The 15,881-nt window shown below is 38.2% G+C and overlaps 1 protein-coding gene across 2 annotated transcripts in view; it reads right to left on the bottom strand.

Annotated features, from left to right (window-relative positions):
• Positions 1 to 15,881, bottom strand: part of prdm6 (PR domain containing 6) — a 79,385-nt gene that overhangs the window by 59,249 nt on the left and 4,255 nt on the right. For both annotated transcript variants that reach the window (XM_016661282.1, XM_007573176.2), the window contains exons 3-4: positions 9,224 to 9,372; positions 8,241 to 8,399 (exon numbers count right to left, since the gene is read on the bottom strand). In XM_016661282.1, coding sequence (XP_016516768.1) covers positions 8,241 to 8,399; positions 9,224 to 9,372 — 308 coding nt within the window. The remainder of the gene's footprint in view (positions 1 to 8,240; positions 8,400 to 9,223; positions 9,373 to 15,881) is intronic.

The following is a 15,881-nucleotide window of genomic DNA, read 5'->3' as shown; positions in this document are numbered from 1 at the left end:
GACAGGGCAGGGTTCCACTAACACCACCCACAGGACAGGGCAGGGTTCCACTAACACCACCCACAGGATAGCATCCATCAGCCCAAACGGATCAAACCATTAACTAACCAGCTGCTGTCTCTAAGTTTCACATGAAACAAGCGTCACTACATAAATGTCAGACATTGAACCTGGATGGCTGGTAATGAATGAACCAGTCGGTTCTCTGTGATACTGAGAAACATCACTTTGTGATCTAATGTTCACTGGTAGTACATTATCCTTGTACAGTTAAAGCCAGACAGTGTTCAAACTCCTTCCAGATTTAATATTATTAAATTAAAGATTATTTCAACCAAGAAGATTGTTTCTGATAAATGAGACAAGCATCTCCGAAAGGATAAAATACTGTTAATTTTGGAAAAAGAAAGAAAAAGCAGTTTTTCATTATTGTTTTGTAAAACAAGCCAGAACTTCTCTGTAAGTTTCTCAATAATTACTGTAACACACAGCAACATTTCTGTGCTGATCCATGTATCACATTTAGCTTCAGCGGTAAAATCTGTGCTGAGGTTGTGAACATTCATGGCTCTCCAGTGACTCCATCTCCAGTTTTTCCTCCTGGTGTTCAGCACCTTTCCCTCCTCTCTGATGTTTGCTTTCCTTTCTTCTCTTTTCACAGATCTGCTGTTTGGAGAGGTTCTGGATAAATATCGTTTGGCCTCATCGCTCCCTTCACCAGCTGTCTAACTGAACATCTCTCATCATGAAGCTGCAGACGACGTGTTGCACTGACTGCTAAAAACTGTTTTAACAAGAGATTTTACATCGTTTTTGTCTGCGAACCATTAAAGCAGTTTTATGTAGAGGCGAGATCCTTCAGAGCCAAATAAAGCAACACATGTGAGCTTCTACAAATCTGCTAGAGAGATGTGGGATGGTTTGCTTTCCTGTTTCCAGAATATATTTTTAAACCCTCCCAGCTTTTTAAAAAATGATTTTTTTCACACCTTGTCAATTATTTACAGACTAAACATCATAAAACTTTCAAATTTTCAGACTTAAAGAAAACAGTTGTTACTGAAGCTCGTCACAGCAGGTGAAGCTGCTGCAGAAACAGCAGAAAGTTTGAGGAAAACACGCAGATCAAACCTTCGGCGGTTAATGAAGAGACTGCACACATGAACACATACGTGTTATTCTGACACGCCGGTCCTGGTGGAAAACCCCGGGCTTTGTTCTGCAGCACCCTGCGGTTATCGGGCCTACAGAGTGAAGTCACACAGAGCGAGGAATGAGAGCGGCTTCGATCCGACTCAGGGAGGGTTTAACCAAACAGCACCGAGCTGAACGGCGGTTTCACTGCAGCCGCAGGTGACCCAGAGGTCACCGCCTCTCCTGGGACCGCCTCGCCGTTTTATGGCAGAAAAATACAAAACAAGATGGACGGTGCAGAAAAATCAAACCAGAGAGCTAAAGTTAAAACCTAAAACTAAACAGTAGAGCCGGGCTGTCCAAAGTGCGGTCCGGGGGCCGTTTGTGGACCTCGAAACAAGTCAGAGCGGCCCTTGATCACAGGCCAGGCAGTTGATGGAGATTTAAAAACCATGTTGGGATGAAGTTTTCACTGATGGTGCAACACAAAGTATTCATCCAGGTTTCTGCTTTGAATTCCTATTAATGCTAAAAAACGTCCAGTGACTTAAAACACAACCTGGACATTTTAGGTTAATAAGCTCAAACTGAAGCTGAACTGAGCCATGTTCTGATCCTGTTACTAAAAAGACAAAAAATAAATCAGAAAATGGAAAATTTACTGTATAGTTTGCTGGTTGTTTTTATATGACAAAACTTTTTTGTTTTAAATCTACAATCTGAACATCTCATCTGCAGGAATCCGACTGTTTTGTTCAATACATTAAAATATTACGTGTTTAGTTTATTTCTCATTTAGCAGGTAAAATAAGATAAGATTTTTTTAAATAAGATTTTGTGGCCCTCAGAGTCGTTTCAACGTGACATTTTCAGCCAACAGTTCGGACACCTGCAGCAAAGACCTCCAGGTATTTAGTCATGTTGTGAAAAAAGTGGCAATAATTTTTAAATGGAGCTCATTAGAATCCTCTTTTTCACTGTAACTCTTATTTTGTTGTCCGGTCAGCGGCAACCAGAGAGCTGAAACAATGGAGAGGATTACAGGAGGCAAACCGGCGCAGACAAACATGTCAGCTGTTCTCAGTCAGACGTGTCTGAAACTTAGAGTCAAACATAAAGAGAAACAGTTTCACCAAACAAGACATCAAGATGGAAAACTAAAAGCAATTATCTATAAAACAAAAACATGTACAACAAAGAAAATGAAAGACAAATTTCAGAAACAGGAAACTGTGTTTGTGTCTCAGCTGAAATAAATTATATTTAATGTGAAAAGTATCAGAAGAAATGGTTTCAGTGAATGGATGAAATCATGAGATCAGGATTCAGTGATGATGAAAGTATCAAAGCTATCAGAAAATCCAGAACAGCTGCAAGACGATATTAAATCATCCCACAGATTTTCCTCTGCTTGATTTGTATAAAAATGCAGCATTAGTTACAACAATCCCTCTGAGTTTTTGCTGTTTTGTCAGAACATTTAGCTATTAGGTGAAATAGTTTGGTGTTTTTTTCTACAACATTAAACTGCCTGATCATCTTCCACAGCAGTGATTCCACATTTCTTGCCAATGTTTTTTACACAGCTTAAAAAGGAAAATTATCTTGTGACTCATCTCAACCATAAACTGAAGCTGGCAACAGAAATCCTGAGGATATCAAGACACTTTTTCCATGAAGTGAGAGAAGTGGACGAGTTGTTCAAGCTGGAGGCCATCTATCAAAATGTTTTCACAAGTTCACTTGTTCTCAGCTTCTGGTTATTCAGACATTTTTTACAGTTCTCAGCGGCTCAAATTACAAACTCTTCCAGGGTCTTTAGGCCCAACAAACAGACACGCTGTTAGATTAGTGCTGAGCTACACCAGGCTTCACTTAACATGCAATAAAAACATCATACAATCATTATCTTAATTATTTTATGATCTGTAATTTGTTACTAGACATCTTAGAAGCTAAAAACTATTATATGCATAATTTTCAAAGGGAGTTTCAGTTCTTTTATTTATATTATTTAGTTTAATTATATTCACAGTTTTTATTTTCCGTCTGTGTGGAGAAAAGGAAAAATGACCATAAACTCACCATAACAGAGAGAATTGTGTTTTGACTGACAAAATGACAAAACCAAAAAATGCAGGTACAGATTTGATAGACACCTGCACTGTAAAACATTTGAAGATAGTTTAACCTGAAAAAAATCAAGTCAACTGGAATTTTTCTTTTAACTCAGAAATGAAAAACATTAAGTTGATTTAACAACAAAAGATGAGTTATATAAAAATTGTTTATAACTTCATATAGCTTGTTAAGCTTATGTTATAATTTAATGCTGTATTTTAAACCAAGTTATTATTTCACATTATGCAAAAAAAACTGCTTCCATCTAGTTGAACAAGCTCACATTTTAAACTTAGAGTTAATTTACTTATCTTGATTTTTATTAATTTAAATTCTTGATTCAAATTGAACAGCATAAACAAAAACCTGATAATAATAATAATAATAATTAGAATGAATTTTTGCTGAAATACTAATTCTGAACTGAGCTTCAGCAGCGTGAGCACACATCGTCCTCAACCATTAGTAACGCAGGAGGACAGTCAAAGTAACACAGGACACAAGAACCTGCCGCTAAGCATCCTGGGAAATAATTCCCACTCCTTTTCCTTCTTTAAGGTTTTTGGGTGCCAACTTAAAAACCCTCATTATTCAACTCCTGCAGACACAATTAGTAAAAAGTTAACGCAGCTTACTGCTATAGGTTTATCTCACACAAATTCACACATTTAAGTTTAAAATGTAAAAAAATTCAAGATTTCTGAGACTGAAAGAGTAAAAGAAAATAACTAAATGCGGCTCAAATGTTTTTGAGTGAACAGTAAAGCACCAGCTGTAAAGCAAACAAAAACCGTTTGATTGGACAAGGCAGCCCAGCTGCTCCGAGTCTGACTGAGATTTAAAGATGATTTTTAAGGAAAATCCTAATTCTACTGTAACTACTGAGGTCCAGAGGTAGAGCACCAAGACGACCCACTGGATGTTACCAGAACCACAGATTGGGAAAATCAATGAAAAAAACAAACTTCATACACAACCAGAAACAGACATGTTAAAAAAACACGGCTGTGAAATTACAGTTCAAGAATGCAATGACAACATCAGCCATGAAAAATATTCTCTCTTCTCTGTCATGTACTTTAATATCTAGGCTCCGTTATTTAAGCTGGACATTATCAGCATAAGTGTGATGCAACACAAACAGACGCAGCTCTTCACAGGAAGAATAGAAAAGGAGGAAAATAGTGGTTGAGTTCCTGGAAAGTTCACCAGAAAACGTCTGAACTTCTGCAGGAAACACAAGTTCCCATCAAAGAACAACAAGCAGAGGAACATTAATAGCTGCAGATTCTTCATATCATCATTGTGATAAAAACACGTTTGCCTCACTGAAATCTAAGCATGTAGAAAACCATCTGATGTTTGACAGAAACCATTTACGATTCTGTAAACAGAGCGATGATGTCAAAGGCGATGGGAGCCTTTAATAAAACCCAGAGAACAAACATTAAATGATGACATCAGTCAGAAAGCATAGCAGCGCTGAGGCGAACGCTGCAACCACAAACCGCTGCAAACAGAGTCAGGGGGAATCTGCAGCAACGCCATGATGGACGGACTGACAAACACACGCACACAAAGAAAATAGTTTACCATGCAGAATAAAGCCAACATGCCGACCGGCGTTTTGGATTTTCTCCGATCTCCAGCGTCCCATCAGCGTCCCACACTGGCCAAATATTTTGCCTGAAGCTGTTCTGAAGTTTAGATGTTGGTTTCTTGTTTTTTCTAACTCTGCTCCAGCAGTTGGGCCTCTGATGTCTCCAAAAGAAAAAGTGTGCAAAAACCAGCAGGGAGAGGTCAGAGCCGCGAGCATCCAAGCGTTTCTCCTGTTTTTACTGCACATTCTTTTCAATCAGGACCGGCCCGAACGATCCCGCAGCGAGGCCCGGCCCGGCCAATCAGCACAAACCGTCCGTCTGAAAGCTTCACTGATACACACCCAATCGTTTATAACATCAACCGTAGCAGAGACCAAACGTCTCAGTTTTTTCTAAGAGGTTCAGAAAAGTTTTCTTATCTGTGTGAGTTTTTAGATGTTTGGACTTTTATCTGACAGGAACTCAGACAAGGCAGCAGAACTCAAAGGAACTAATTTAACTGTAACTCACAGTGATCTACTTTCCTATGAGAATGAGGACTTCCAGCAGACGGACTGCCACCGCCAGGCTGCCACCGCCAGGCTGCCACCGCCAGGCTGCCATTGCCAAGGCTGCCACCACCACGCTGTCACCACCAAGTTGCCACCACCAAGTTGCCACCACCAGGCTGCCACCGCCAGGCTGCCATTGCCAGGCTGCCACCACCACGCTGCCACCACCAAGTTGCCACCACCAAGTTGCCACCACCAGGCTGCCACCACCAAGTTGCCACCGCCAGGCTGCCACCGCCACGCTGCCACCACCTCGCTGCCACCACCAAGTTGCCACCGCCAGTGACGCTTTTCTACAACTGTTCTCACATTATGTCTTTACTTCTGTTATTTTCTTCTTTTTCTTGTTTAACTCACTTTCTTCTCAACTTTAAATAATTTTATTTTCCCTTCTTTGACCTTTTTGTCGTTTTGTAAATCCTTTTAGTTCACTTCACCTTATAGTCTCTTTGTTTTTTATCTTCCTTTGTATGGATCTTATTCGTTTCCTATTTAACATTTCTTGACATCATATAAAATGTCTTACTTTGAAAAAACCTTAATAGTTTGTCTCAAACGTATTTATGCAACTGAAGCTCAAGCTTCAAACTTTAAAATAATTCATCTATTAATTATAATCAATCACTAAGGTGTATTTATCTGTTCACTAATCTAAACCTGAAATAAACCTTTTCTCTTCAACATTTAGTCTCTTTTCTATAGAAAAATCTAATTTGTTTACTCAGAGTTGAAGCGTAATCACCGGAGGAAAACGGAGCATTTGTCACGGCGCCTCGGGTCAGAGCGATGCAGGATTATTCCTCCGTAACTCTTCTTGGAAGGAGATCAATTTATCTCGTCGTAAAATACTGCAGCACCAGAAAATCCTTTACTGCTGCATCCAAACGTAACGGCAAGTATCTCAATTAAAGCTGGCGCTTCCTGAATGCCATAGACAACATGACACAAGCTCCCTGATTGGCTATAGGACAGACATCACTTCCTGTTTTGGGGGGCGTCAATAAGAGCGTTTAGCAGCCGCTGGTTTTAATGAGATCTGTGTGCACCGTTTCTTCATCGATAGACCTAATGACCGGTTGCAGCCTGGCAGCCGATACCGTGGCAACGGTTAGAGGCAGATTATCGGATCAGCGTTTCTCCAGGGCCAACGAGATCCAAAGGCTTGTTTTTGGGCCAAACAGGGTCCAGAATAAACGCTCTGGGTCCAAATAAACTGTGCCAAAAAAATTACTGACAGAATTTATTAGATAATAAGTGGCATAATTTTGTTCTGTAAAATGTTTCCATACAGGTCTGCCCAAAAATCTGCAGTCACTCAACATTTCAAAGTGGAGGGAAACGGTCACTACACATTTCCAAACCTCCAAACTTTTCCAGACAAAATCCATTTTGTGCCTAGACGACATCAGGCCTAAAACAACGATCTTCAGAAGATGAACAGATCTGAAAGTCGAGTCTTTAAGAAAAGGAAGAACATCAGGAAGGATCAGATTACTCAGCTGGTTTCTGATGCCGGGTTTTCAGCCAGCAGTTCTTTAAGCTAAAATCTACTCGTTATCGTTCAGGTGTTTCATAATTTCAACGAAAGAAATGGAAATAAATCCTGTTAGCGACCGACAGTTCCTCATTGGATTAAAAACATCATTAATAAACCTCTTCCTCCTCCATGTTTAGGTTCCGTTTTCTGCTGCCAGTTTCAGCCATTGTGACCCCTCGGTTCCGCTGACCTCTGACCTCCTGCAGGATCCCCTCCACCGTTCAGCAGAGAAGAGACTGATGTCCAGTCGGCAGCGCCAGGCTGACCTTTAGCGGCTCAGTCACTGGGGACTCATCTGTCTCTGTGTCCGTCTCCCAGCATGCCTCAGTCCCGCCCTGCTGTCTCATGCTAATGCAGCTGTTTCTAACGGCCACATTGACTTTCTCCTGCCTCTGTATGTAAATACAATCTGCTCTGATCAATGATCTGAGACGGGACATGACGGCGGCCATGACACCTCACTGCTAACACAGACATGCATCCCTCACATCCAGTTTGAACTTTAAAAATCTATTAAATGATTACATTTATCAGCGCTATGATGAGATCAAAAAGTGTAATGATGGATGTTTGAGGTCATGTCAAGTAAGCCTAGCTCAGATAAGTAATACTTATTTACATAAGTAAATAAGTAACTAGTTACTTATTTACTTGGAGTAAATGTAACTAGTTACATTTACTCCATTGCATTTACTTCAGTCACTTTTTCAAAACATATACTTATTGGAGTATTTTTATAAATTTTATTATGAAGTATTTCTCTTACTTCAGTAAAATTTCTGGATTTCTACCCATTGAATGAAAACTAACTTGTTTTAGCCATAAATTCACCAGACACAGACACACCTGCAGTTTTTGTTAAAGTTTCATAATTTTTTATTATTATTATTGAAAAAAACTGATTTGGAAAAATTTTCTTCTGCCTGATTTTGTTACTTATATGAATTATTGCCATTTTCAGCCTTACAATACAAAAAAATTCCACTTAACTTTATATTTTGGTCTGTCTGATGATGTCATTCTTAAATATCAAATGATTGATAATTTGATCAGTTACTCAGTACCTAAGTAGACCTTTTACCAAAATATTTTTTACTCTTATTTGGGTAATTTTCTAGACAGATACTTTTTAGTTTTGAGTAAAATCAAGTGCAAGTCGTGCCACTGTGACTTGACTGCAGTTTTTGGGTTCTCTGCCACCGATCTTTAGAACTGTGCATATTTTCTTCAGCATCGTCTCAGTTTGACCTGATCCAAAGTTTTTGTCGTCACTCTGAGGCGTTGGGATGAACTCACCTCCCACAGGTGTCTGGTGTTCCTGACGGCCCCGGAGTGCAGTTTATCCACCAGGAGGGGGACGCCCTGGAACGGGCCGATCCAGGTTCCCTGAGGGATCCTCTGGGCGGCACAGATCCCGTAACCCAGACCGGGAACCGTACTGGTGCAGAGACACACCTGCAGTTAACGAGGAACAGCTAATTAAAACTCTGCAGTCTGGCTCTTTGATCCACAGCTTAAAAATAATGCAGCAGAAAGAATGATGGAGATAAACTGAGTTTCACTGAGAAACCTTTATTTTTCATCATCTAATCATGCTTTATTCTTATTCTTAACTTTATTCATCTTTTTGTTATTTTGATTTTTTTTTTGTTGTTTTATTTTGTTTTCAGATTAGGTGTGTCACAACAACAAAATTTTCTGATGATAAATCATCTCAGAAGTTATGGCAATAAACGATAATATTGTTATTTTGAGACCATTTTCAATAACATAATGACAATCGCCTAATAATACAAGAACACATTCTGAAAATCAATAAGGTTTAAATTCTGATCAACATTTAACTCGACCTGGAAGACATTTTAAATACACAAAATAAATTAACAAAGCAACAAATAAAATGAATTATGAAGTCTGTGTAAACAAAATTGTCCTTCAAAACAGAGCAGACTGAAGACTTTGTCATCCAGTTTTTGGAAGAAAGAGAAAACAATTATTCTAAAAATGGAAATTTATTGAGCTCATTTTAATTTATCATTATTAAATTATACATAGTGACAGGTCCAATTCAGATATTATCTGATAGTTTACATTTGTGTGTGTAAAGAACTCATAAAGCAGAGTAAAAATAAAATTTGATCAGTAAATTAGAGGCTTAGCAACACATTAAATTTGTAACCTGAAAATATTAACTTTGTTTTTATCTTTGAGCCTCAAGATTTCATCCAAACAAACAAATAGTTCACTTTTCAGATGACAGACAGGTATGTAGACGTCACCTCTCTGGGCAGATCCCTCAGCCAATCAGGGACGTCCGGCAGAGGAACAGGCGCTGCAGTGCTGCTGGTGCCCACCAGGCGGCGCAGCGAGTGAAGAGGGCCATGCATCGGACACTCGCCGTTCCTGTTATCTGCACACATGTCGCAACCTGCAGAGAAACGGAAGGATTTTACAAAGTTTAACTGTATGCTCTCCATTAGTTAGGTTTCCGAGTGAGACTTTTGATTTATTTAGCCTGAATTACACAACTGGGATTAGTCACCAACACATTACTCAATTAGCAAAACAGTCGTTCAACAAGAGCAGAATCAAATAAAGCAACATTTCCAAATGTTCACCACAAATTATCAAAAGATGTTACAATTATGCATTATTTACAGCAGAAAATAGCTTTAAAATGTCCTGTTCAATTAAAAACTACAGTGTGAATCAACTGACACCTGCTAACTTCCTGTTCACCAGATTTAGAAACTTGTTGCTAATTTAGTGCTCAAAATTTTAAAGCTCAGGAACTCCAGAATGTTGATAATTTTCAGTGTCGACAGATTATTACTATTTCAAACTAGTTACAGTTTTTTTTTTTAATCTATTTGTTCATCATTAAGGTTTTCTGAAATGTTATGCTATGCTATGCGTCAACATAACTCCAGAAGTTTCTGGAAGAAACCATTAGCTTAGAGCTGCTAACGCTAGCAAGCTCAACTATAACTGGAAGCAAATCTTTTAAACTTTATTTTTATTCCTCAGAAACCTCGCACGGTTAGAAACACTCAAACAAAATAAATAAATAAAACAACATAAACAATTTACAACATTTCTAAATAACTTACCAGCGTCTGCTTTTGTGAGAAACAAACTGAAACAGAAGGTTAGTACGGAGGCCTCTAAGGGACATGGGGGGAAAAAAATATTTTTGCGTTACCTCGCAAAACTTACAGCAGTATTTACTAGTCTATTTTGTATACAATTATAAATATCAATTTAAATTTTCAAATCTATAAACATTTAAAGAGCCTCAGTGAAAACGTGTTTATGTATTCTTGACTCTGGTGCAAAAATTGATTGAAAATCGATTTATTTACTGCCTGTTTATGTTTGTGTGAGGTTGAGATGGAACTGCAAATGAAAACAGCCCTTTATTAACCATTCAGATTATCAACACAAAAGAGACACAATCAAAACTGTCAGATATGACTTTATTACCCCGTGACTATAACTCAGAAATAGTCCAGATAGTTTGTATATATATTTTTTTTCTTTCCTTCTTACTCAAAGTTTGTTTACATCTTAAAAGAGATGGAAAGCCCATGTTTGGTCTGTTTTGCTTTTGCACAAAGGTTTGTGGTGCATTTCTCTCCTAAAGAAGAAATAAAACTTCAGAGATCTCACAAACAAGGACAAACCTTACGAAGCCTTATAGCAGAAAGTATAATGACCACCGTAAGAAAGACTTTCAGTATTCATTTATGCCGCATGAACTGATCAGTACATTATTGCAAAGGAACGCAAAAGAAGAAGAAAAATTTTCCCATGCATTAATTTATGTATCATTGTTCACATTCTTTTCTCAATTTTATTTATTTATCAATTCACCTATTTGTTTATTTATTTGTTCACTTTTTTTAAATTTCACTGACCTGTTGACATATTTCATTATTTATGTATTAGCTTGGCTTTTCATCTAATAGTGTGTTTAGTAGTTTTTTTTCTATATTTTTATATTAGCATTGTTTGATATTTTATTCAGTATTAGGTTTTCCTCGTGTGTTTTTTACTCACCTTCTTTAAAAACCGGACTTTTAGTTTTCAATCTCCAGGCCTTAAAACAACCTACAGGCAAGTCAACGGTTTGGCCCCGTCTGCTTTAAAACCTTTTTTTTTTAACGCTCCACGGGACTTATTTTGTTCCTGACTGTGTGAAAAACTGAAACTGATGAAAAAAGGATCCTGTTTCCACAATAAAGTCCAAATGAGGGGAAAAAGTCCTCTGTGGTGTTTTTCTACGCTAATGTAGCGCGCAGCATATTGCCTGGAGTTAGTGAGTGTCAACATTTACTTACAGATGCAGTCTGACAGTAATGGATGCTAATTGACTGTAGCAACATAATGAGAGATGATTATCTGGACAGAAAACTCCCACAAAGGCTGAGAGAAACAGGATGTGAATGTTGTTTTTTCTGACTTTCCCAAAATGAAAACATTTTCCATTTGATAGACTGGCAGCTGCTTTTACACCATGATGAATGGGAGTTAATTAAATCATATTAAAGTCATTTATTAACCGCAAAGTGCAGCCCTGGTTCATGGCTGAGTAAATGGGAAAAATTCTCCATGTGTTTCTGTTAATGATGGTTTTTTGTTTGTTTTTGTTTTGATTTTAAGGACAGAAATCTGGGATTCACCTAAAGTGGAGACATTTGCGTGAGGACTCAAAATGTTTCCATATGAGTGTAAGAAAACTAACGAAATCATTTAATAGCCAGAAGCTTTGCAGGGATACGATAGTTGTGTTTTAAATACTTTCTGTTTTAGGAAGTTCATTACAAAATGTTTTTGTGGTGGTATGAAAAAATAGTAAAAAAAATATATACTTATCATATTTTTTCCCAGAATAAGAACAGCTGAAACTATAAAGAAATGCAGATGAAATCCATCCATTGATACAATTATCAGCCTAGTTGCTCCAAAACCTGAGCTAAACCATTTTCCTCTTATGCTAGCAAAGAATCATGACATCAAGATGACAGAAAACTGCTGCTAAAAGTATTTCAGCTGAAAAAACAGATTTATGAATGATCAGAAAGTTCCAGATACACAGAAACCTCAAGAACAGGTTTCAGGTTCTCCAGGAAGAATAAGGATGGACTGCAGAAGGAAATCAGGCCCACAGTGACCAAAGTTAGATTGAAACAGAAAAACCTAAAAAAAAATCATTCAGAACAGCAAGAAATGAATCTGATAAAAACAACAAAACGCAGTCAGAGAGGCGACTGAGACCCAAATCAGACCTTTTCACAGCACTCTGAGTGACCCAGTTCTGATATCCAATGCGTGCCACTTCCAAATGTGGAAATAAATCAAATATGTATCTGATTGTTTTCGAAGCGTCTGCAGCCTGAACACTCATATCGCATTAATCTGACGTTTACGTCATTGTTGTGAGACATGCATCCTGATTCTGCGCCAGAAGAAGCCAGAAGTGATGTAAACAAAGGCTGAAAAGACTTATGAAAGCAGTCAGAGTCAGAGAAATGCATCACATCACAACCCCACCAGGATAAATGATAAACCATATGATAAATGTCCAACCTGACCTGGAAGACATGCTAGCAGCTACAAACACGTTGAGCTGTTATTTTATTCTGTTCTTTCTAAAACATAAACCTCCTCACACCGGACGCCGCCTCAGGATTACATCAACAGCTTTTGTCCTGAACGGTACGGAGCTGTGCTGATGAGGCTGAGCTGAAAACGGGTCGGCTCATCTGTGATTCAGACTCGGTTCTCCGGTCCACCTCCAGCAGACGGACTGAGTCGCTCTGTTCCCAGAACTCTCAGAGGAATCTGAGGGGAACTTTCTAATTTACAGGACTGCTGTTGAGAGCTTTTTAATGGTTGCTCTAATTGAAACATTTTACACTGTAGTAATGAGAATTAGCCGGTTTCACAACACGCTCTGTGACTCCCATGTTAAGATTTTGCATCATTTCCTGACCTGCTGCCAGCTGAAGCATTAAAACCAGAGGTTCAGTAACAAACTCCTGGACTCTCCCTCAGTCCAATCATCTGATGATGATTATGGATGATATCTGTGTTTGTTTGCAGTTTAGATGAAGAGCGGCCACACACTGAGCCCAAACATATTTATCTGATCCGGACTCTCCTGGATGACACTTTCTGGGCTCCTCGCTAAAGGCAGCAGGAATCAGGTTGAACAAATAAAAGCCTTTATTGGTTCAAGGTGAGACAGAAGCAGATTAAGCCCACAGAGAAAAATGCTTGAAAAACAGCTAAAAACCCCCAAATAAGTTAAAATTGACTCTTTAAAGAAATAAATTACATATCTATGCAATAACACAGCGAATGCCGAGTGCAGAACCTGTCAGAACCAGTAGGCGGTCCTCTAAGCAGCAGAAACTAAACATACGATTTGAGTAAAAATCTGATGTGCAGGATCACAGACGTCCTCATGACATTCCAGCCACTGATTGGACAATTTTCACATCAGATTTATGGTGTTTTCACACCTGGTAGCCTGGTAAACTGGTCAGCTGGTACCAAAGTTGCAACATCTGTTCCATCTCCAGCTGCTTTGGTTCTGTTTCTCTCTGCTCTCAGTCAAACCAACCAAACCCCCTCAGTAGCCTGTTCCCCTCCTCGCCTGTGGGGGCGCTCCACCAAAAACCACTGCAGGAAACAACATGAAAACCTCCGTGGCCCCGAGTGGCCACCTTTGGAGGACGCCACTGCACACCTTCCAATCATTGGTAAAATTAAAGTTGCAGCATTACGTTAAGTTGATTGTTTTTTTTTTTTTTTTAAGCTTTACATCATGTTATGATGTTCCCTCATCAAAAACACACCTGGAGTGTTACCTTGATTCCGTCATGCATGTTTGAGAAATAATTCAATTTCCATGGCAACTATAAAGCTGCAAAACACCTGGGTGGATCTAGCCCCGCCTTCAAGGTGCAGCTCCTCCTCTGACCTGCAGTTTCCAAGCTAACGAGTTTCCATCTCACAAAGCAGCCCTCCACCGCGACTCCCCCACCCAGCTCCTTCAGACTAGCCAGCAGCAATTAGCAAACACCTGTGGAACTGCATGTACTGAGCTCAATAAAGGAGCCACTTCTCAGTGAAACGCTGATAAAACATTGCTAAAGGTTAATAGAGGAGCCATGTTGAGATCACTTCCTGAAGGTTGAGTTTCAGAAAGAGCAGGAGTTTTTAAAGAGACAGAGGCCCAATTTCAAAACATTAAATCAGGAAGTAAATTTTGTGTTAAATCATATTTTATATACAGTATTTTTATAGAAACTGAAGGTAGCATAGTTACATCATTGTGCTACAAAATGGCATTAAGTGCCTGGAAAAGACAAAATACTGCCCTTTCAAGTCCAAATCAGAAATCATTTCGTTTTGGAAGCTGAACCTTTGCTCAGTTAATTAATTTTGTTTAAAGTAAAACTACCATGAATTAAACAGGTTTCAGTCAGAAGAACAGAAAATGTTCTTATGATAAATAATAAGAACAATTAAAATATTGAAGGTTGTCTTCAAAGCTGACAACTTTCATCATTAATTTAAATATTAATTTTGCTTTTTCAGGTTTAAAACTCTGAATGTGAGAAAAAGAAAGATGAAAGAAACTGAACCAAAAGAAGATGAACCCAGATAGAATGTCTGTAGAACCGACAGAACCAGCAGAACCCATCAGGTCCTGCAGCAGGCAGACCCGCTGCGTTTCCTCTGAACGCTTCAGCCACGACCGAGCTGCTCTTCGTCGTCCCGTTTCTCCTCATCCTCCAATAAAACCACGTCTGACTGGATCTGACCAAACGGCATCTTACTTAGAAAAACACTGAAGATGTTCCAGGTTTAATCTGCCAAACAAAAAGTCCAAATTCTGCCTGTTTTTCTGCTTTCACTCCTTTTCTTTTACAGGAAACGCTTAAATCTACGAATTCTGAGTTAGAATATAGGAAAAGGATAAAATGTTCCAAATTTATTTACTTTCTAACTTCTTTTTTTATCATTTTATACACCTTCCCAAACACTAAGGTGTAGACATTAATGTGTCTCTTGTTAAATTTACAGTTTGGCATCTTTGTGTTGCATTTACTTCATTCAGCTCTTTAGGCCTTTTGTGGTTGTAATAAATCAGATTTTCCTAAAAGTTTCAAACCCAAACTACTGGAAAATGTTCAGTTTTAAGTATGAATTTAAATGTAACTGTCGCAGTTGGAGTTCAGTTTGTCCTCTAAATGAAGCCATGATGGAGTGAAATGTGTGATTAACCCTTTAATCTTCTTGAATGTTTACATTAAAATTTAAAAATATTTTTTCCCCTAAAGCAAATCATTTTTTTCTTCATTAAAACTCAAATATTTACTGAATGATGACAAACAGATGAGCAACTTTAAAGGATTCAGAGGAAAAACTGAACTCACTTTATTTAGGAACAATTTTCTCCTGCTGAAATTTATTAATTCATTTGCTTTTCAATAAACCTTCTGAAAATTCTGAACGTTCAAGAAAAAATAAAGGAAAATTCCAAAATGTCTGAAATTTTTTTAAATAAAAATGTAACTAATTTTAAACTGATATCCTGCTGCGTGCTTCATTAATTATCTTTATAATTATTTGATATTTATTCTCAATGAAACTAAACTAAGTGAACAGTTGATTGTTTTATTAATTCAAATACACTAACATTGAAAATTTAAACTAATCACTGCAGAACTAAACAGAAATTAATTTAAAGACTAAAAGTGACCTGAATTATTATTATTATTATTATTGGTTCAATTATTATTGGAGGTCAGACAGTGACGTGAGTGTGTGACTTTATCTACACCTCCCCCCCTCCACACACACACACACACACACACACACACACACACACACACACACACACACACACACACACACACACAC

The sequence above is a fragment of the Poecilia formosa genome, unplaced genomic scaffold (assembly GCF_000485575.1).
Source record: "Poecilia formosa unplaced genomic scaffold, Poecilia_formosa-5.1.2 Scaffold320, whole genome shotgun sequence".
Taxonomy (NCBI): Eukaryota; Metazoa; Chordata; class Actinopteri; order Cyprinodontiformes; family Poeciliidae; genus Poecilia; species Poecilia formosa.
The sequence above is the reverse complement of the archived record's forward strand: the minus strand, read 5'-3'. Positions and strand labels throughout refer to the sequence as shown.